The sequence below is a fragment of the Portunus trituberculatus genome, chromosome 4 (genome assembly GCF_017591435.1).
Source record: "Portunus trituberculatus isolate SZX2019 chromosome 4, ASM1759143v1, whole genome shotgun sequence".
In the NCBI taxonomy this organism is placed as follows: domain Eukaryota; kingdom Metazoa; phylum Arthropoda; class Malacostraca; order Decapoda; family Portunidae; genus Portunus; species Portunus trituberculatus.
Genome location: NC_059258.1, coordinates 620,239 through 641,309, shown reverse-complemented (window position 1 = coordinate 641,309; position 21,071 = coordinate 620,239). Strand labels below are relative to the sequence as shown.

The following is a 21,071-nucleotide window of genomic DNA, read 5'->3' as shown; positions in this document are numbered from 1 at the left end:
ACAAATAAATCAAGGAAAAATAACAAAAAATTGAAAAAAAAAAACATCTTGGTAACAGTGCACTGATTTTCCTTTAGTGCCCCCTTGACACTCCACTCCTTGACTCCCGTTTTCTTTCCCCTTCGCTTTCTCTAGACTCAAACTGAAAGGAAAATGAAAACCAAACACTGCCTCTCTCTCTCTCTCTCTCTCTCTCTCTCTCTCTCTCTCTCTCTCTCTCTCTCTCTCTTCATTTCATTCTTCTTCGTTTTTTTCCTTTTTTTTTTTCGTGTTTTTTTCGTTTATTTTGTGTTTTTTGTGTTGTTTTGATTGATTTGTGGTTTGTTTTATTTGTTTTGTTGTGTTTCATGTTTTTTTTTTCTTTCTTATTCGTCATTTCTTTGTTTATTTAATTATTTTTGTTTAAAGCATCCGTTTATTCATTCTTGTTTTCATCTGCTCTCTCTCTCTCTCTCTCTCTCTCTCTCTCTCTCTCTCTCTCTCTCTCTCTCTCTCTCTCTCTCTCTCTCTCTCTCTCTCTCTCTCTCTCTCTCTCTCTCTCTCTCTCTCTCTCTCTCTCTCTCTCTCGTCTTAATACAGTTACCCATAAAAATACTCGATTTATTACATTTTCTGTGACACATTTCTCTTTATGTATCAAAGACGTATGGCTGAAGAGTGTAGAGATGTGTTTTCTTCAATATTTTTACGTAAATCCTTAACTAGATAATGAATAAGCCACCAGATACGATCACACATGTAGATTAACCTTAGTGATGGCTAGGTAGTCGATGTAAATGCGTAAATAATGTAAAATAGGGCGTTTATCTGTCATTATGCATAGGTTGGTTACGTCTATCTGGCTATATTTTACGTCAAAGAAAACCATTTATTTTAGGAGAAACTTATATATTTATTTACTTTTATTTTAAATGCTAGTGTAAATTGTACTATATGTATAATCTAACTTATTCAGGGTGTAATAGTAATGAAAATAAGAGGAATATATATTGTGAGGTTCATGAGATGTAAATAAGACTCTAAAATGCAATAATAATCGAATATTTAAATGGGAAAGGACAGAAGGAAGGAAGAATGCATGAATAAAAGCGTGGGAAGAGAAGGAAACGAGTGAATGGAGGAAGGAAGAGAACAAGGCAAGATTTAATACCCAAGTTAAATACCCAAGGATGGAATTAATACCACACTTCATAAGGTAAAGAGGAAAGAATAAATAGGACTAGCCATTAGCAATAAACACATATACTAATGAAACTTATGTCATTTTATAGCCATTGTATTTTTTCTAAGTGGTTTAATTGATCAGGTAACGCCATTTTTTAAGTATTGTCATTTGTTAAGGAGCGTCATTTCATAACTAGTGTTTTCTGAGTACCACGCTGAGACATATTTACTAAAAACATCAAATTTCCACCGAATAAATATAGATAGGAAAGATTTTTAATTAATTTCTACTTTATTTACAACTCTATGTGGATTATTATGTTATTTACTATTATAAAATATATAAAATGATACGTAATTCTTCTTTTTTTCACGCTGGTTACAGAAAAATACTTAGCAAATAATAGAAGGAGAAAATAGAAGAAATTAGAAGAGTGGTGAGGTAAACAAGACAAGCAAAGGAGGAATCAGCAACAGGAGACGCAAAATAAAGAAAATAAATCCAGAAAAACGATTAAATAACGAAAGAAAACGAAGAAAAGAGACAGAAGAACAAGAAAACAAGAAGAGGACGCTGGAAACAAGAGAACAGCGGCCACAGGAAGAGGAAGAAGAGGAGAAGGCAGTGGAAAAACGTGCCGGTTGAAATTTTTTTTTATAAATTTCCCTTAATATTTCCCGGCGCGTGGTGTGTGTCAGGTGGTGAGTGTGTGAGGATGCACGCACGCACACACACGCCACGCACGCCTTCTTGACCCCGCAGGACACACGCAACCAGGCAAAATGATGTGAGTGATTTATTTTTGTGTATTTTGATGGAAAGTTCTCAGATTAGGAAGGATTTAGGGATTGAGGTGATTAATCCGGTGTTCGCCTTGTTTGTTTTATTACTTGACTTGAAGAACACTCAAGTTTGATGTGTCCTTAACTTGAACGTAATGGAAATCAAACATCGTAGTAGAAATTGAACTTAACGTAAATAAAATAACGTAATTGAAGTTTAACAGCGTGATTAAAAACCAAACTTAACGTAATGGAAATTTAACTTAATGGAAATATAACTTAATTAAAGGAAAACTCAACTTAACGTAATGAAAACCTAACTTAACGTAACGGAAACCTAACTTAACGAAAGGAAACTCAACTTAACGTAATAAAAACTTAACTTAACCTAACTCAACACAATTTAAACTTAACATAGTCCTAACCTAACCTAACCTAACCTAACCTAACCTGACCTGACCTAGCTTTAAAACACCAACATGACATAAAAAGATTCCTACCAGCAGTGTTCCCATCTTCTTCCCTTCTTCTTCTTCTTGTGTCTCTGTGCATGAGGAGGGATTGTGGGTCCTGTCGGGGCTGTCTATAGGCCTATATATATTTTTTTTTTTTTTTATGCAGAAGGGATGGAGGAAGGGAGAATAATAATAATAGAAGAAGAAAAAGAAGAAGATGATGTCTCGTATGTATGTGTGTGTGTGTGTGTGTGTGGGTAAAAATTCTGCAGGTATTGATTCTCCGCCCTCTTTCAGTCTGGACGTTGATGGAATGCGCGTGTTCTTCCCCTACGACTTCATCTACCCTGAGCAGTACTCCTATATGCTGGACCTGAAGAGAGCCCTCGATGCCAAGGTGTGTCTCGAAAGGGATGTGCCTCTACCCATAAACTCTCAGTATTTATTTATTTATTTTGTTTTTATTTTTTTCTTTTCTTTTCTTTCTCTTCTTTTATCAATTTTTTTTTTCTCTCATTTTGTTTTTTATTTAGGTTTTTATTTATTTATTTACTTTTGCTTGTTTTAAAGTCTTATTATTTGTTTTAATTTTTTTTCTCTCTCTCTCTCTCTCTCTCTCTCTCTCTCTCTCTCTCTCTCTCTCTCTCTCTCTCTCAACATTTCATAGTCATTTCTTTTACCATCTCCAATTTTTTTTTTTTTTTTTTTTTTTTTTCTTTCACCACAGTCTTCCAATTTCTTTCACCACAAGAGTCCTTTATTCCATTTACCAGAGTCCTTCATTTCTTCCTCCCAAGTTCTTCATTTTTTTTTAATATTTTTTCACCAGTCTCATTGTTTTTACCACCGTAGGGACACTGCCTGCTGGAGATGCCCTCAGGGACCGGGAAGACCATCTCCCTGCTGTCCCTCACTGTGTCCTACCTCCTCGCCTTCCCTCAGACCCTCAACAAGCTCATCTACTGCTCAAGAACCATTCCCGAGATTGAAAAGGTACGTGGGCTGACTCTCTCGTCATTCATTACTCCTTTCAGCTCCATGGCGTGTTTTCCTATTCATTCTGGTGACTATTTGGTGATTTTAGACAGCTTCAGAAACTCCTGTGGGGGTTAAAATAGTGAAGACTGTGGCTATTAATCTTCTTTAGTCTCTTTTGTTGCTGTTTGTGGCCCTTTCAATTCCATGACGTGTTTCCCTATTCATTCTGGTGACTATTTGGTGATTTTAGACAGCTTCAGAAACTCATGTGGGGGTTCAAATAGTGAAGACTGGCTATTAATCTTCTCTCGTCTCTTCTGTTGCTGTTTGTGGCCCTTTCAGTTCCATGGCGTGTTTCCCTATTCATTCTGGTGACTATTTGGTGATTTTAGACAGCTTCAGAAACTCATGTGGGGGTTCAAATAGTGCTGTTGTTAACCCTTTCAGTTCCATGATGTGCTTCTGTATGGTGAAAGGTTCTGAAATGATGAAACTTAGTGGAATAGAAAGAACCAACATATTTTAAGTAGATAGACATTAATTAAAACCTTTTGGATTAGATAAAAAGAAAAAAAGTGTATGTTTTGAAAGACTAAGAATAATGGGACTTAATGGAATAGAAAATAACTAACCCAAAGGTACATAATATTGACAAACTATAGTAATAAGATAGACATTAATTAGAGCCTTCCTTTGAATTAGATAGAGAAAAAATCTTTATGTGTTAGAGGACTCAAAAATAATGGGACTTAATGGAATAGAAACAAACTAACTCATACACAATATTTGACAAACTAAAGTAATAAGATAGACATTAATTAGAGCCTTCCTTTGAGTTAATAGAAAAGACCCATTATGTGTTTCAAACTCTAAAAATATGAAAATTAATGCATTAGCACCTATACATAATATTTGACAAACTATAGGAAGTAAACAGAAATTCATAAGAGCCTTCCTTCCTGCTCAGGTAATAGAGGAACTGCGCAAACTGAAGGTGTACATTGAGAAGGAGACAGGAGAGGCATCGAACATCGTCGGAGTTGGCTTGGCTTCTCGTAAACACCTGTGCATTAATCCTGAGGTGCGTTTAATTCCTGTTTACTTTAATTCCTGTTTATTTTAATTCCTGTTTAGTTTAATTCCTGTTTACTCCATTGTTGCTGTGACAGGTGTGGATATTGAAGCACTAAGGATAAGAGAAGGGTGAAATGGAGGTTGTATTTTGTAGTTTCTTGATAGTCTCTCTCTCTCTCTCTCTCTCTCTCTCTCTCTCTCTCTCTCTCTCTCTCTCTCTCTCTCTCTCTCTCTCTCTCTCTCTCTCCCTCTCCCTCTCCCTCTCCCTCCTTCGATAACTCCTTCAGATAAACAAAATTCTCTTAACCACACACAAACTAAATTCCGTAACCCTCAGCCAAACACGACTCTAATTCCAGGTAAACAAGGCACGCGATTCCAAGGTGATAGACAGCGGCTGCCACGCCCTCACCGCCTCCTACGTGCGGTCCCGAGCCCAGCGAGACGACACCATACCTCAATGTGAGTTCTTTGAAAAATTTGACCTCCACGGACGAGAATTCCCACTCCCGTCCGGCTGCTACAATTTTGATGACCTTCGGGAGTTCGGACACCAGAAGGGATGGTGTCCATACTTCCTGGCCAGACATGCGGTGAGTGGTGATGGTGGTGGTTGTGAGATAGAAGGGTGATTTTAAAGATTTGATAGTTAGAGATTAGAGTGAGAAATTATAGAGATTTGTGATGTGTGGGCTGAGAGTGATGGTGATTGTGAGAAATTGATAGTGTGGGGGATGAGTGTGAGAAATAATTGTGTGTGTGTGTGAGAGTGATATGTGATGGGTGGTGCCTTGCTGGGCTGCTGTAGGGGTGTGGTGGTGGTGGTGGTGGTTGTGAGAGTGGTGGTGATTGTGTGAGAGTGAGGTATGGTATAATGAGTGTGTGTGTGTGTGTGTGTGTGTGTGTGATGGTTTGTTTTTGTGATTCCTGAAGCTAAAAAACAATATAATCTATCCTTTTTTATTTCCCTTATTTTTCCTTCCTTTCTATTTATCTTTTCAATTTTTTTCCCCTCCTTTCTTTTTTATATTTCCCTTTTTCCTCCTTTTTCTTTTGTTTCCTGAAGGTGAAGTAAAAATAATCCCTCCTGTTTTCCCTCCTGAAGCTCAATATCCCTTCCTTTTGTCCCTCCTGAAGGTGGTGGCAGCCAACGTGGTGGTGTACAGTTACCATTACCTCCTGGACCCCAAGATTTCCGAGATCGTGTCCAAGGAGATGAAGAAAGAGGCGTGTGTGGTGTTTGACGAGGCTCACAACATTGGTGGGTGTCCTTGTGGTAGTTTGACCTTTTTCTTGCCTTTCTCTCTAAAGTTTTTGTCATTTTAAACAAGTGGGTGTGGTAATTTCTTTTATTTTTTATTTATTTTTTATTTTATTTATTTATTTATAATTTTTCAACATTGGTGGGTGTCCTTGTGGTAATTTGTCCTTTTCTCTCACTTTCTCTCTAAAATTTTTGTCATATATTTTTTTTTTTTTATCTATATTTTTAGTAGGTTAATTTTCTTTTCTCTCTTTTTTTTTTTTTTTTTTTAGTTAGACATCTTGAAATTGGCGATACATGACTTGGCGATATGTGACAAGAGTGACGTTTCTGGTAGTGATTGGTGAAATGTATCAGAAACAGTTAAAAGTATCCTTGCACTGGAGTTAGTGTATCAAGTGGTGGTACAGTGGAACCCTGGGTGTAGGTTGGGCTTCCTCACTCAGGGCAATGGTTTCCTAGCAGGTGGGCTTTGAGATAGGAGGTACCCCAAAAAATACCCTCTTTAGCCCAGAAATTCCTGTAAAAAGCCCACATGGTATAAATAAGAAAAAATAATAATAATGATAAGTTTTGTAGTGTGGTGTGTGTTGTCAGCGCCACACCACTCTGATTTGCTGGAACAGATAGACAAAGTAAAGAAAATAATGACATAACAAGTGAAAGGCAATTATATTAATTCTAATTCACGATGAAATAGACAAACTAATGATAAAGATAAGTTAATAGTGAATTTATAATCATTTTAATTCATGATAAAATAGACAAAGTAAAGAAAATAGTGACAAAACAAGTGAAGACAATTGTATTCATTTTAATTCACAATAAAATGGACAAACTAATGATAAAAATAAGTTAACAGTAATTTTAATCATTTCAATTCAGAGAGATAAAATAAAAGACTAATTAAAGCAAGTTACCTTTAATTATAAACCATTTTTAATTGAGATAAAGCAAAAACAAACTAATGATAATAAGTTAACAGTATTTCTAACCATTTTAATTCCCCAGACAACATTTGTGTCGACTCCATGAGCATAAACATTAACCGCAAAATTCTGGACAAGGCCAAGACAGCCATCACACACCTCAGTGAACACATACAGAGGTGCGTGGTGTGTGGTTTGAAGTGTGGTATGTGGTGTGTGGTGTATATGTGCAGTGTGTGTGTGTGGTGTATATGTGGAGTGTGTGTGGTGTTTGGTGTGGTATTGTGCATGGTGTGTGGTCTGTGTTTTGTTTCTCTATACAATTTTTTACCTTGAGTGATTTGTATCATTGTCTCTTAAAAGATTGATTGTCTTGCATCTTCCATTGAATTTAAGTAACACACACACACACACACACACACATTTACCTCCATATAACGTCCGTTCCCTGACAGTATCTATTTCAACACCTCATGCACTCAGGGTGAAGATGTCAGACAGCAACAGACTGCAGGAGGAGTACAACAGGCTGGTGGCGGGGCTGAAGCAGGCGGCATCACAGCAGGACCTGATCGCCAACCCTGTCCTGCCTAAAGACATTTTGGAAGGTAAAACAAGGAAATGTGTTTTTGTTGCTTATATTTTTGAAGGAATGGTGTGTGTGTGTGTGTGTGTGTGTGTGTGTGTGTGTGTGTGTGTGTGTGTGTGTGTGTGTGTGTGTTAACCTTGTCTTGTCAGGAGGGAAAGGGGCATTGATAAAGTTGTGTGTTTGTTTATCTTATTGTCTAAATTGCTTCATTATTATTATTATTTTTATTTTTATTTATTTATTTTTATTCTCTCTCCTCCGTTCTCCTCATTTGTCCATTCTTTTCTTCTTTCCTCTCCTTTTGTTTCTTGTTTTATGTTCATTTTGGAATAAAGTTGTGTGTTTGTTTATTTTTTAGTCAATAGTGTTTCATTATTTCATATTTTTGTTCTATTTATTTCTTTTACTTTTCTTCTTCATTCTTTTTTTTCATTTTCTTTTTGTTCTTTTCTCATTTCCTCTCCTTTATTCTCCTTATTTTACTTCTGTTCTTTGCTTTTATCCTTCTTTATCTCTAATTTCTTCATGTATTTGCTTTCTTTACTTTCTCTTCTTCATTCTCATTTTCCTTCTATTTTCTCCCTTTTTTTTTTACTTTTGCTTTCATTCTCTTCATCATTTTCTTCTTTTCTTTACTCTGACTCTCCTTTCATCATTTGTTTATTCATGTAGTTACTTTTTTAGTCTCCTTCTTTCACTTCCTCCTTTTCTTTCTATTCCTCTCCTTTCATCTCTTGTTTACATTCACTTTAGAAAACGATCTTGATATTAGAAAGGATGAAAATTAATAAAACTGTAATTAAATGTATTGTATTTTGAAAAGCGCTCTTGATTTTAGACAGGAAAGGAAAAAAAATAATAAAATAGATTGTAATGTAGTGTATTTTTAAAAGCACTCTTAATTTTAGAAAGGAATAAAATAAAAATAAACCAATAAAATCAAACATACTGTATCTTAATGGTCACTATCCTAGAGAGAAAACGATGCAAATAATAGAATATCCACTCATCCGCCTTCATCCGCCCTTAGATAACATACCAGGGAACATCCGCATGGCCGACTACTTCATCTCCTTCATCCGTCGCCTGGTGGATTTCCTCAAGATGCGCCTCACAGTCACCCACGCAGTGCAGGAGTCACCCGCTGGTTTCCTGAAGGACATCCGTGCTAGGGCTTTCATTGATCGCAAGCCCTTGAGGTGTGTGTGTGTGTGTGTGTGTGTTCAAGATATGTTATTAGCTTTCTTCCTTATTTTTTTTCCTTTTCTTTTCCTTATTCCCACAATCCTTCCATTTCTCATCCTCTTGTCTGTTCCTTGCATCAATTAACACGGCAAAATTGTCCTAAATATTAACTGCTTTTCCTAATTCCTTTGCCTTCCCTCTTATTTTCCTTCTTTCTCATCTTTTTTTTTTATCTTCTTGCATCATTCAACAGTACTAAATTATCTTACAAATTGGGAAAGACAGTTGATGGAATTGAAGATGATTTCATAGTGTTCAAAAATGCAAAAAATATTAAAAATGAGACGTGGGTGAATAAGAGAAAAGGAAAAGTAATTTGTCCTAACCTAATTTATTACCACAAGCTCATCTCGTCCACGTTCTGTTGCTTTTTGCTCTCCTTTCATCTCTTATTCATTCATGTATCCGTTTATTTACTTTCTCTCTTCCATTCTCCTCATTTTTCATTCTATTCTTTTCTTTCCTCTCTTTTTTAATTTTCTTCTGCATTCTCTTCATTTTCATTCTATTTTTTGCTTCTTTGCTCTCCTTTCATCTCTTATTTATTCATTTACCCATTTATTTACTTTCTCTCTTCCTTTCTTCTCATTCTCATTCTATTATTTTCTTTCTTTTTTTCACATTCTCCTCCATTCTCTTCATTTTCATTCTATTTTTTGCTTTACTCTCCTTCCATCTCTTATTTATTCATGTGTCTATTTTACTTTCTCTTCTTCATTTTTCTCCTCTGCATCTTTCCTCTCATTTCACCTCTTGTTTATTCATCTTTTTTTTTTTTTTTCTTTTATATTCCTCTTTGCTTTTAGTCTCCTTTCATCTCTTATTTATACACCTACTTTTTTTTACTTTCTCTTCTTCATTTTCCTTCTATTTACCTCTTTTCTTTCATTTTACCTCTTGTTTACGCTCATTTTGAAAGACGTTCTTGATTTTTAGAAAGGATGAAAACAGCTTTCTCGTTCCCTCTTGATTTTTAGAAATGATGAAAAACAGCCCTCTTAACAGCCTTCTCATTTCCTACTCTTGATTTTTTAGAAAGGAAAAAACAGCTTTCTCATTCCCTCCAGGTTCTGTTCCGAGCGTTTGGCGTCGATCGTTCGCTCCTTAGAATTGACAGACGTGAGTGATCTTGCCCCCCTCGTCGCTGTGGCCAACTTTGCAACTCTGGTGTCCACATACCTTCAAGGATTTGCCATCATCATTGAGCCATTCGAGGATAAGGCGCCAAACATTCCCAACCCTATTTTGGCGCCAAACATTCCCAACCCTATTTTGTACTTAAGGTGGGGCTGTGGTGTGTTTTTGTTGTCTTTGTGTGTTGTTTTGTTCTGTTAACCTCTTCAGTGCTGGGACATATTTTTACCTTCAGATTTGTGTACGATTAGACTATTTTTTTATTGACATTAGAAAGGGTCTATGGAGGTCAGAAGATTAATGGCCACATTCTTCATTATTTTAACCTCTTCAGTACTGGGAAACATTTTTACCTTCAGAGTTGTGTACAATTAGACCATTTTTATTGACAGGAAGGGTCTATGGAGGTCAAAAGATTAATGGCTACAGTTGTCACTATTTTAATCCCCAACATGAGTTTCTGAAGCTGTAGAAAATCACCAAATAGTCACCAGAATGAATATAGAAATGCATCATAATACCTAAGGGGTTAATTAAGTTCAGTTTTTTTCAGTTTTTTTGGTTTTTGTTATTTTTTTTTTTATTGTTTTTTTTTTATGGGTTTAGATACTTTATGGTTGACTTTTTGTTATTTTTTATTTATTATTCTTACATTTTATTTAATACCTGTATTTTTTCACTCTACAGTTAATTTTGTTTTATTTCTCCCAGTTAACTGTAAATTTCTCTTCCTTTCTCTGTTTAAATCCACTATATTTGAATTCTCCATTATATTCAACCTTTAGTCGTATAATTATATCAATAACAACTTTTATAACCACACACAAACACCAATCAACACCACCACCACCACCATCACCACCACAACAAATTGATTCCCGTTCCAGATGCCTCGACTCCTCCATCGCCATCAAGCCAGTGTTTACAAAGTTCCAGACCGTCGTCATCACCTCCGGAACACTTTCCCCGCTGGATATGTACCCCAAGATTCCTGGACTTCCATCCTGTCATCCAGAGCTCCTTCACCATGACCCTCGCCAGACCCTGCATCCTGCCCATGGTGTGTGTGTGTGTGTGTGGATGTGTTTGAAATAGAGTTTTTCTTGTGCTTAGAGCCTTGCCAAATGATGTATCCTACTTATGTGTGTGTGTGTGTGTGTGTGTGTAGTGTGTGTGTGTTGTGTCATGGTGGTGTGTGTGGATGTGGTGTTTGAGATAAAGATTTTGTTGTGTTTAGAGCCTTGTCAAATGATGTCTTTTGCCCATGGTGTGTGTGTGGGAGTAGTGGTGTGTGTTGTGTGGTGTAAAAATGGTGTGTGTATGGATGTGGTGTTTGAAATAAAGTTTTTGTTGTGTTTAGAGCCTTGTCAAATGATGTATTTTGCCTATGGTGTGTGTGTGCATTTGCAAGACTTCTGCTCCATACCTTAGTTATTTCAAGGCTCTAGTTGATGATACAATGGCCTTTAAGGGTGTTTGTACAGTTTAAGTGACAGATTACCAAAAGTCTACATTATCATCAAAAGAACACATGTGCAAACTCTGCTATTCATCTTTGTAGCCTTTGAAAACAGTACTTGTGTTATTTCAAGTCTCTAGTTAACGTTATGATGGTTTGTGTCATTTGTACCAAGGCAGACTGATTCATGTGTCATTTCAAGCAAGGCAAACTGTATTCATGTGTCATTTCAAGCCAGGCCGACTAATTTATGTGTCATTTGTAGTAAGACAAGACTAATTTATGTCATTTGTAGCAAGGCAAGACTATTTTCATGTGTCATTTCAAGCAAGGCAAACTATATTCATGTGTCATTCATGTATCATTATCAGGACACCTTTACCTATGTTCTCCGCTGCAGATTGTGACCAAGGGGAACGACCAGGTGTCCATCTCCTCTAAGTTTGAGTCTCGCGATGATCCGGCTGTGGTGAGGAATTATGGAAAGCTGCTGGTGGAGATGGCGCGGTGTGTGCCTGACGGTGAGTGTCTGTCTGTGTGTGTCTGTCTGTCTTTGTGTGTGTGTGTTTTTATTTTATTTATATTTTTTTTTTTATTTTCTTTCTTTATTTATTTTTTTATTTATTTCTTTATTTTATTTATTTATTTATTTTATTTATTTATTTTTTTTTTTTTCTCCAAATGTGTAGATCTAGCGAGAGAGAAAGTCACACATGGATATTGACTCAATAAACACCTTCGTCTTTTCACTGACAGGAATAAACCCATATTTTTCACTGTCAAGAATAACCACCATCTCTTTTTCACTGATAGGAATAAACCTTTTTTTTTTTTTCCACTGTTAGAAATAAACCCCTTGTCTTTTCACTGTTAGGCATGGTGTGTTTCTTCACCTCATACCTGTACCTGGAGAATGTAGTGGCTACCTGGTACGATCACGGCATCATCAGTGACTTGCAGAGACACAAGCTGGTGTTCATTGAGACACAGGATGACGCAGAGACCTCCCTCGCTCTTATTAATTACATGAAGGTGAGGCCAGCAGGATTGGTGGGGTGGGCAAGGCTGATGAGGTGGGCAGGGCTGGTGAGATGGGCAAGGTTTGTGAGGTGGCAAAACTGGCAGGATTGGTGAGGCATGGTGAAGTGGACAGGGTTGGTGAGGTGGGCAGGGTTGGCTGAGCTGGCAGGTGTTACTTGAGCTATATATTGCAAAAATATTGTAAAAAATAGAGTAGGATGGTCAGAAATTTGATGTTATTTAGATTAGGTATGACTCAAGTTGTGGATTTGCAAAAGAACATGAAGAGCTGTGAATTAATGTTGTTTTATGAGTAAGATGGGAATAAATTTGCTATTTTTTAGATTTGGGTGTGACTCAAGCTATGGATTGTGAAAATATAAAAAAAGTAATTAATTAATGGGGCTTTTTACAATTGGATGATCAGTTATTGGCAATATATTTCTTGTCTGTAGTGGTGAGTGTGTGTCTAGTGAATGTGTTCCTGCAGGCGTGTGACAGAGGGCGTGGCGGGCTGCTGCTGGCGGTGGCGCGGGGGAAGGTGTCTGAGGGTATTGATTTTGACCACCACTACGGGCGCTGTGTCATCATGATGGGCATCCCCTTCATGTACACACAGAGCAGGATTCTCAAGGCCAGGCTGGAGTACCTCAGGGATCAGTTCAATGTAAGGCTTCTCTCTTCTACTTGTAAGCCTCTTCTCTTCTACTTGTGCTCCAATCTTGGCTGCCTCACACACACTATTACTTGCATTTTTCTATATATTTATTTATTCTTATTTATTTATTTATTCATTTATTTATTTTTATTATAATTTTTTTTATGCAAGAAAGGAAGCCAGTCAAGGGGAATGAAAACCCTCCAAAAAGGCTCACTTGATTCTCTCACTTCTATTCTGTTTATATCTCAAATGCATTAGTTCAGAATTCAAGATCTTTCACACACAATAGTACTTTTTTTTTTCCTCCTATTTTGTCCACTTTTTCAATGCAAGAGTTCATCAGAATTCAAAATCTTTCATCTGTGTATCATCTAATTTGTGTTCTGATTTCTGTATCCTCACTCACAATACTAACTTTTCTCTCACTCCCTATTCTGTCCATCTTTCAAATCCAGGAGTTAATTAGAATTCAGAATCTTTCATCTGTGTACCTTAATATTTGTGCTTCAATCATCCTTTGCATCTTCACACACAATACTTTCTACTTTCAATCTTGTTCCATCCATCTCTCAAATGCAAGAGTTCATCAGCATTCAAAATCTTTCTTCTAACAAGCAAACTCTAGAATCCTGTATGCTCCTTCCTTCCTGTGAATTGAACTAAAAACACACAAGGCAGGTAACACTCCCAGCATCATTGAGTACCTGTGAAATTAAACTAAGAAAATAAACAACCTTATTCACACTATACCAACAAAGAAAACATTTGCCGCAGATCCGAGAGAACGACTTCCTGACATTTGACGCAATGAGACACGCGGCGCAGTGTGTGGGGCGTGTCATGCGTGGAAGACTGACTACGGAATCATGCTCTTCGCTGACCAGCGCTTCTCACGGTCAGACAAGAAGAGCAAACTGCCTCGCTGGATCCAGGAGTACTTGATGGACAGCAAGTGTAATCTGTCCACTGAGGAGGCTGTGCAGGTGTGGTCATTGCTGTTGTTGAGGCTTGTTTTGAGTTTTTTGAGTTGAATGTGCCAAGTGAGTGCTTTTGTTTAGGTGCATTACAAGATTTGTGAGTTGTGATTGTGTCAAGATTGTTTTGTTGAGGCATGTTTTGAGTTTTGTGAGTTGAATGTGTCAGGTGAGTGCTTTTGTATAGGCATGTTACAAGTTGTGTGAATTGTGATTGTGACAGAAGTGAGTGCTTTTGTTTAGGTGCATTACGAGTTTTGCGAGTTGTGATTGTGTCAAGATTCTTTTGTTTAGGCATGTTACGAGTTTTGTGAGCTGCAAAGGTGTCAAGATTGTTTTGTTTAAGCATGTTTTGAGTTTTGTGAGTCGATTGTCTCAGGTGATTGCTTTTAGTTTAGGCATGTTATGAGTTTTATGAGCTGTGATTGCACCAACATACTTTTGTTTATACATGTTACAAGTTTAATGAGTTGTGGACATCTGGTTGTGTCAGATTTCTCTATATCATTATGTATTTGATCTCTTTATTTTCCACCTGTAGTTGTTCTTTATAGGGTGTCATTATCAAGATGCCCTGTGTTTGTTTTGAAGTGGTCTGATTTTGATTTTGCATGTGACAACTCCTGATAAGTTATTGTATTGATAAGGAAAGAGATTGGTAGATTTATTGTATTGATAAGGAAAAGATGGGCAGATTTATTGTATTGATAGAGGAGGAAGTAACATATTTATTGTATTGACAGGGGAAGGAGGTGACAGATTATTGTATGGACAGGGGAAGGAGGTGACAGATTATTGTATGGACAGGGGAAGGAGGTGACAGATTATTGTATTGACAGGGGAAGGTGACATGACTTGAGCTGTCTAGATGTTGATAAAGAAAATGAGGCAAAACCACAAAGCTCCTAAAACATTTTACACCATTTCCAACTTTAAAAAAATGCCAAATGTTTGTTTCAGCTAACCCGGCCTTGGCTGAGACAGATGGCCCAGCCCTTCACTCGGGACGACCAGCTGGGGGTGTCGCTGCTGACCCTGGAGCAGCTCAACTCAGCCGACAGCATTGCCCAGGTGCAGCGGCGGGCACAGATCACACTGTAGGGTTCGGTGGCGCTGGAGGTGGACCTTTTCTGTGGCAGTAAGGGTGATGCATTCTACCAGCTGGGGGATGTCACTGCTGACCCTGGACCAACTCGTCTCAGCCAACAGCATTGCCCTGGTCACACTGTAGGATTTGGTGGCACTGGAGCTGGACCCTTTCTACGGCAGTAAGGGTGACATGTTCTATCAGGGAGTGCCAGTGTTGTTGCTGCCACCACCACTCCTGTCAGCCTGGAAAGTGTCAGCAGCATCACCACCACCACCACCACACCACCTGCCTTCAGTCCTGGCCTGTCCACCACAACTCAGCAGGTTTTGTACTACATGCTAAATAAACAATGCCATCTTTAATCCTAACGTTCATTCATTATTGACTTGTACTCAGTAAGTTATCAGTAAGTTAAGTATTAATGTTGCATGGATTGACTCTTGTTATAAGTGTGAACTGTGGAATTTATTTGATTTAGTAATGTTGCTGTGACTGTCTTGTGTGAGTAATAAACAGTTGTTGGTAACAGTTCCTGCCCTCAAGGTCAAGGGTGAGGAACAGTATATATGAACCAATCCTTACAAAAGAAACTAAAAAAAAAGATTGATGTGACCCAGATTTAGACTAAGTTTTAAGGTAAATAGTCAGAAAAAAAGCTAGAAATGAATGGCATTGACTTAGCTCCCCCACAGAAAGGAGGAGGATTGATGTGACCCAAGTTTAGACTGAAAAGATAAATAAGTGAATGGGATTAACATGACCCCATCCCCCATAAAAAGAAAAATTTGCAGAGGCCCCGTCCATCCCCCCGAAGCAGTTGGGGAGGGTGCGACTTGGCAGACATGGAACCCTCCTTGCTTTAGAGGAAGGACGGGGCTTCAATGTGCTAATTGCTCCTTAAACTTGGTCTGATTTTTTTTTTTTTTTTTGTGGGAAGGAGGGGTCATGGCAATCCCATTATTATTATTTTTTTTTTTCTAACGGCGGTTACCAACGAATGTTTATTTTTCACACCAGACAATCATCACACACACATTGCGTTTTCTTTGGTTCACATTCGGAACAAGTCACGTGAACATAGATGGCATATAGATTACATTATACATTATATTTTGTACTACTGCTGTGTTGTGGCGTCTGGCTTCCAACACAGCAGCAGCACACCCTCCACTTGGCTGTGTCTGGCTGGAAAACCATCTGTGCAGCAACGTAATGGCATTTGTATTGACCCAGCACGTGCATATTATATCTTGTCATGTCAGTGAGAGGGGGAGAGAGTAGGGATGTGCACTGGTAATAGGTATACCGAAAAAGCGGAATTTTTGCTTTGGTATTATCGATATATTAGGCATTAGAGCCACTTCAGTATACCACTTTACCGGTGATTTTCTTTTCAATATACTGCGTGCCAGTAATTTATTGTTGATATCTTGTTTCGGTATTACTGTTTTTTAGGGGGGACATTGTCCTAATATGCACGTCCCGCCAGCTCTCCTCGTTTTCCGGCTCTCCCTTCGCAGCTCCACCCAGCTGATTTGACGCCACAGGTATCAAGCTACTGTATTGGTTAACAAGAGAGAGAGAATAAAAAGAAAATTCTCTCTCTCTCTCTCTCTCTCTCTCTCTCTCTCTCTCTCTCTCTCTCTCTCTCTCTCTCTCTCTCTCTCTCTCTCTCTCAAGGTTTTCTGATTTGTATCATCCCTCTGAATTCTCATGAAATATAATAGAAGTATTAATTAGTACGTTATACTCGCCGCAGTGAGAAATGGCCGGTAGGGCCACGGGGACTCCCCCAGTGGTGCCTTATCTCCAGCTGAAACGAGGTGGCGTTACTCAGTGGTGCATTTACCTAGTTGTATTGTACAGGGTTCGGGCGGGGCTCATAGTGTCCTGTCTCCATGTCTCCACTTGTCGTATTGTTCGTTAAAGTTATACACACTATGTGCTGCAACAACCTCATCACTCAATGCATTCCACTTTTTTACCGGTGTGTGTGTGTGTGTGTGTGTGTGATGGTAGCAGGATCGTTGTTGTTATTGATTAATTTATTGCGCTCTTGGCGTCATACAGTGAAAAGTATGGGAACAAATTATAAGAATAACAGCGAATAGTCACACACACACACACACACACACACACAGGCATATACAAAGAGTAGTAACAAACAACTAATTTGTGGTGAGCAAAAGGTGACAAGGTGATGTGGTCAGCAACTGCCGAAGAGCGAATGACGTGCCAGGACGTGGTGCAAGTTGTCATGTGTCAGGGCCCAGGCGGCAGGTGGCATCCCCGCCTCGCTGAAACAAGCTGTTCAAGCCATGACATCCTCATTTCAGTGTTAGCATTGGCAGGTTATTTACGCGTCATGCCTGTAGGCCCACGTGCTTCATAATTAGTGCAGGAAATGTGGACAAGTTTGTTTGGCTGGTTAAAGGATTATGTGTCTTGACATTCCACTAATGTGACACCTGGATATATTATGTTCCGTAGCTACGTGCCGTGTCCTCACAACAACAATAATAATGACTAATGATATCAACAATAGTAATAATAATAATGATACTAATTAATGATAATGATAACGATAATAACAATAATAATGAATATGACAATAATTATATATATATATATATATATATATATATATATATATATATATATATATATATATATATATATATATATATATATATATATATATATATATATATATATATATATGTGTGTGTGTGTGTGTGTGTGTGTGTGTGTGTGTGTGTGTGAAGGCAGATAGAGAGATGATAAATGGATACACATAAAGCTATGTACAGGAGTGTGACGTAAGTGAGGAGGTCTAAATAACACCTACGTGGCGTGGGTAACCACCGGCTTAGGCTAAAGGTAGCAATGCTTATATAGAACGGGGGCTAGATAGTTATTAAGTGTCTACTGCAAACAAGGGAGGAGGGGGGAGTAGGAAGAGGAGGTGAAGCGGGGAGCAGTGAGGCACAACAGAACGATTTCCTCAGTAGCCGTGGTGGAGGTAAAACGTGTGTGCGCGGTGTCTCTGCCTAGTCACTAGTGCCTTGTCACCACTTTGAGTAATTGGTTGTGCGTTGGTGTGGTGCCATTCCTCTCGTGGCGTTGCTGTGTGTCGGTAAGGTATGCTGTACACGACAGTGGTGCTTTTGATAGCGCGTGTGTAATGAACGATTTTTATCTTTTCTCATGAATAAGATCATTTCAAAGCTCCCTGCTGTGTTAGAGGACATGGTGTTGTCTGATATTTCATGGAACTATTTTTTGTATTTTTTATCAGTTTGCTATTTGATAATCGTTAATCCGCATTGGAAGTTGCAATTCCGTAATGAAGTAACACATTAGTGCTCTATTAATGGGAAGTGCTTCGTACCATTAAGTGCTTCGTAAGCCTGACCCTGAACAGTTGTCTGCGGTTACCCAGTTGCTCTCCCTACTAGCCACATTTACATTCCTGTCTTACTCAGGTTGGAATCCGTCCTCTCTAGGTGTCTTGCATTAGGAATATCTGTGCATTCTCAAGTGTTAATGTAAAACTGATTGTTTAACTCTGAAATGGCATTTGAGAAATAGTTAGGGTTGTTAAGTTAGTAGGATGTTGCGTTGTGTGAAAGTTGTTGGGTGCCTTGACGTTTCACCCCCTGTTTCGTATGTGCTGTGAACCAGTGTACCATTAAATGTAAGGCGGCGTAAAGTGTCAAGAGCTGAAACGTCACGGCACTTCACATGTGTGCGTTTAATGTTTCTGAATGCGAGAAAGGGGTTTATGTAGAAGCTTCAAAATGGGGCACTGTCCTCAGGAAACCGTCCCGCGAGCTCACCTCGATTCCCGGCTCCCACTTAGCAGTTCCTCCACCCAGCTGATTTGACGTCACATAAATGAAACCACGCTATTGGTCGACGAGAGAGAGAGACGAATAAGGCAGCGTTTCTCAACCATTTTACCGTTGCGTAACTCTTAAGATACATGACATGTCTCAAGGAATCCCTGCGCAGAAACAAAATTATAATCCCTAAATTTTTTATTTTGTGGCGTCAAATCAGCTGGGTGGAGGAGCTGCGGAGAGGTCGCCGGGAGTGGAGGCGAGCGCGCGGGATGTTTTCTTGGGGACAGTGCCCAAAATGGCTGTGTATAGCTATATTTTGTAGACTGTTTAGTTAACCATGATTGTCACTACCTGGGGCAGGAAGTGTAGGATCAATAGTGGTAAGTTTCAGCGTGTTGTGGTGCACATGCTGGGTACAACACCACACGCTTGTAATAATGTACGTAGTTGCATTTAATTTGGATTCCAGTCACTGTGATGATTATACCGTGCCATTTATCTTTGTATCACAGGGTCTTGTGTATGACAAAAAATGACTTGCTGACACAGCAGGTGAAGGATGTTTCTTGCCTGATGATTAATCACTTTATTGTTGCAGCAGTGTGTACAACAAGGGACAATGTGGGGTCATGCCGGCCGTCCCCTGAACATGGGCAAACAAGTCTCGGGCGTCAATCAGGAAATGAGCACGTTTCGTCGCAAGTCTGGCGCCGGCGTCCTTACATCTGTGCACTACCAACTTGGTAAAGCCACATCATTTTCACACGAGCGAACTCGTCAGCCACAGCGGCGCTACAGTTAGACCTGTACCCGCCCAGGTGTCGGAGAAGCTAAGCATCCTCCTCTTCCTCTCTGTCCATGTGATAAGTGTAACTCCAGGTCCGCTTCTTCAGAAGAGGACGCAGACCGCTTTGGCACAGGTAGGGGCTGGGTCGTTTCGCTCTCATTGGAGGTGTAGGTGTTAAACGTAATATAACTAGGGTAATTGACATAAACTCGCAAGGTTCGTAATCAGAATATAATGAGGAATAGTTTTTTTTTCAGGTTTGGAGTTAACTATTACATATTAGTGTTCCGTAGTGGTGGGTAAATTGAATGCACTGCATATTTAACAGGGCGGAACCACACTACACACCACACAACACCTAGCCTACATTTGAGAAGGTTGTTAATGATTAAAGTGTAAAGGTAAAATTACATTTGTTACAGGTCCTGCCACTACTGAAGGGAGAGCCAAACCAGCGTGTCCTGGCAACCTGCGGCAGGAAACTCAGTTCTTGAAGTGGAAGGCGCCAACTGTCCCTCTGCACCATCCACGGAGGAGTAGGACCCTGCCTCGCGCCAACTTGTGGTGCCGTCCAGGGAAGGAGGACACTGCCTCCCTGCACCTTCCACGGAGGAATTGGACCCTGCCTTGCGCGAACTTGTGGTGCCGTCCTGGGAAGGACATTGCCTCCCTGCACCTTCCACGGAAGAATTTGACCCTCCCCGGACAACGTGGTATCATCCAGGGAGGGAGGACACACTACCTCGCAGCAGCTTCCACGGAGGAATTTGACCCTGCCCGGACTACGTGGTATCATCCAGGGGGGGAGGACACACTGCCTTGCTTCATCTAACCTAGCCAATAAATGTTCCCAATCACTCTTGTAATGTTATCCCTTCCATCTTATGTGAATGTATGTACATAACCAACACATGTTTCCAATTACTCTTGTAATGTTTTTAATCCTTCCATCTAATGTGTATGTGTGCACGAAAATGTGATGTTAGTATTCCTTCCATGTTTTGTGATGTACCCACACCACTGATAGTGCTTAATAAATTATGATTAAGAAAACTGATTTTGATAATTCCTTTTTTTTTTTTTTTTTATTTAAGGATGACTAAGAAAACCGATTCTGATACTTCCTTTTTTTTTTTTTTTTTTAGGGATTCTTGAGAAACGTGCTTAACGTACCTAGTAACCTACTCACAGCTTAGCCTACTTAACCACCTCATAAAAAGTCAGCCTAACCCTATCAAGCAAGATAGCAATTTGATTTCAAATAAATGTTATGCTGAAATGGTAGTAATCTGTCTGAAAAGCTTAAAAGTAGCAGCAGAAAATTGCTGCAAAATGGCTAAAAATGCTAAAAAAAAAAAATGCTAAAAAAAGAAGCTAAAAAATAAAAACTGAAAAGCAACAAAAAACTGAAAAGCAACAGATGCCAAAAACTGCTGAAAAAAATGGCCCAATATCCCCAAAAAATGCTGAAAATCCAAAAAAAATTGCCCAAAATAGCCAAAAACTGCTGAAAATCCCAAAAAACTGCTGAAAATCCCAAAAAACGGGCCCAAAACTGGCCCAAAAAACTGTGCTAAGTCATAAATACTCCGAAGAGTCTCCGGAGAAAGTGCAGATGTA

The 21,071-nt window shown here is 38.9% G+C and overlaps 1 protein-coding gene and 1 long non-coding RNA gene across 3 annotated transcripts; both read left to right on the top strand.

Moving 5' to 3' along the window:
• Positions 1-1,588: 1,588 nt before the first annotated feature.
• On the top strand, positions 1,589-15,181 carry LOC123510791 (general transcription and DNA repair factor IIH helicase subunit XPD-like). The gene is given in 18 exon segments (XM_045266170.1): positions 1,589-1,952; positions 2,700-2,799; positions 3,255-3,395; positions 4,348-4,461; positions 4,814-5,047; positions 5,592-5,715; positions 6,730-6,826; positions 7,131-7,255; positions 8,267-8,435; positions 9,549-9,764; positions 10,503-10,605; positions 10,607-10,675; positions 11,475-11,595; positions 11,949-12,106; positions 12,585-12,761; positions 13,530-13,602; positions 13,605-13,738; positions 14,690-15,181. Coding segments are annotated over 18 exon segments (2,301 nt in total). The 5' UTR covers positions 1,589-1,947; the 3' UTR covers positions 14,831-15,181.
• Positions 15,182-17,793: 2,612 nt separating this feature from the next.
• Positions 17,794-20,504, top strand: LOC123510783. 2 transcript variants are annotated; one of them, XR_006676595.1, is made up of 3 exons: positions 17,794-17,960; positions 19,266-19,584; positions 19,874-20,504. It is a non-coding gene; the product is annotated as an uncharacterized LOC123510783 (long non-coding RNA). The 2 variants fall into 2 exon arrangements; XR_006676598.1 differs by having other exon boundaries at positions 17,795-17,955.
• The last annotated feature ends 567 nt before the right edge of the window (positions 20,505-21,071 follow it).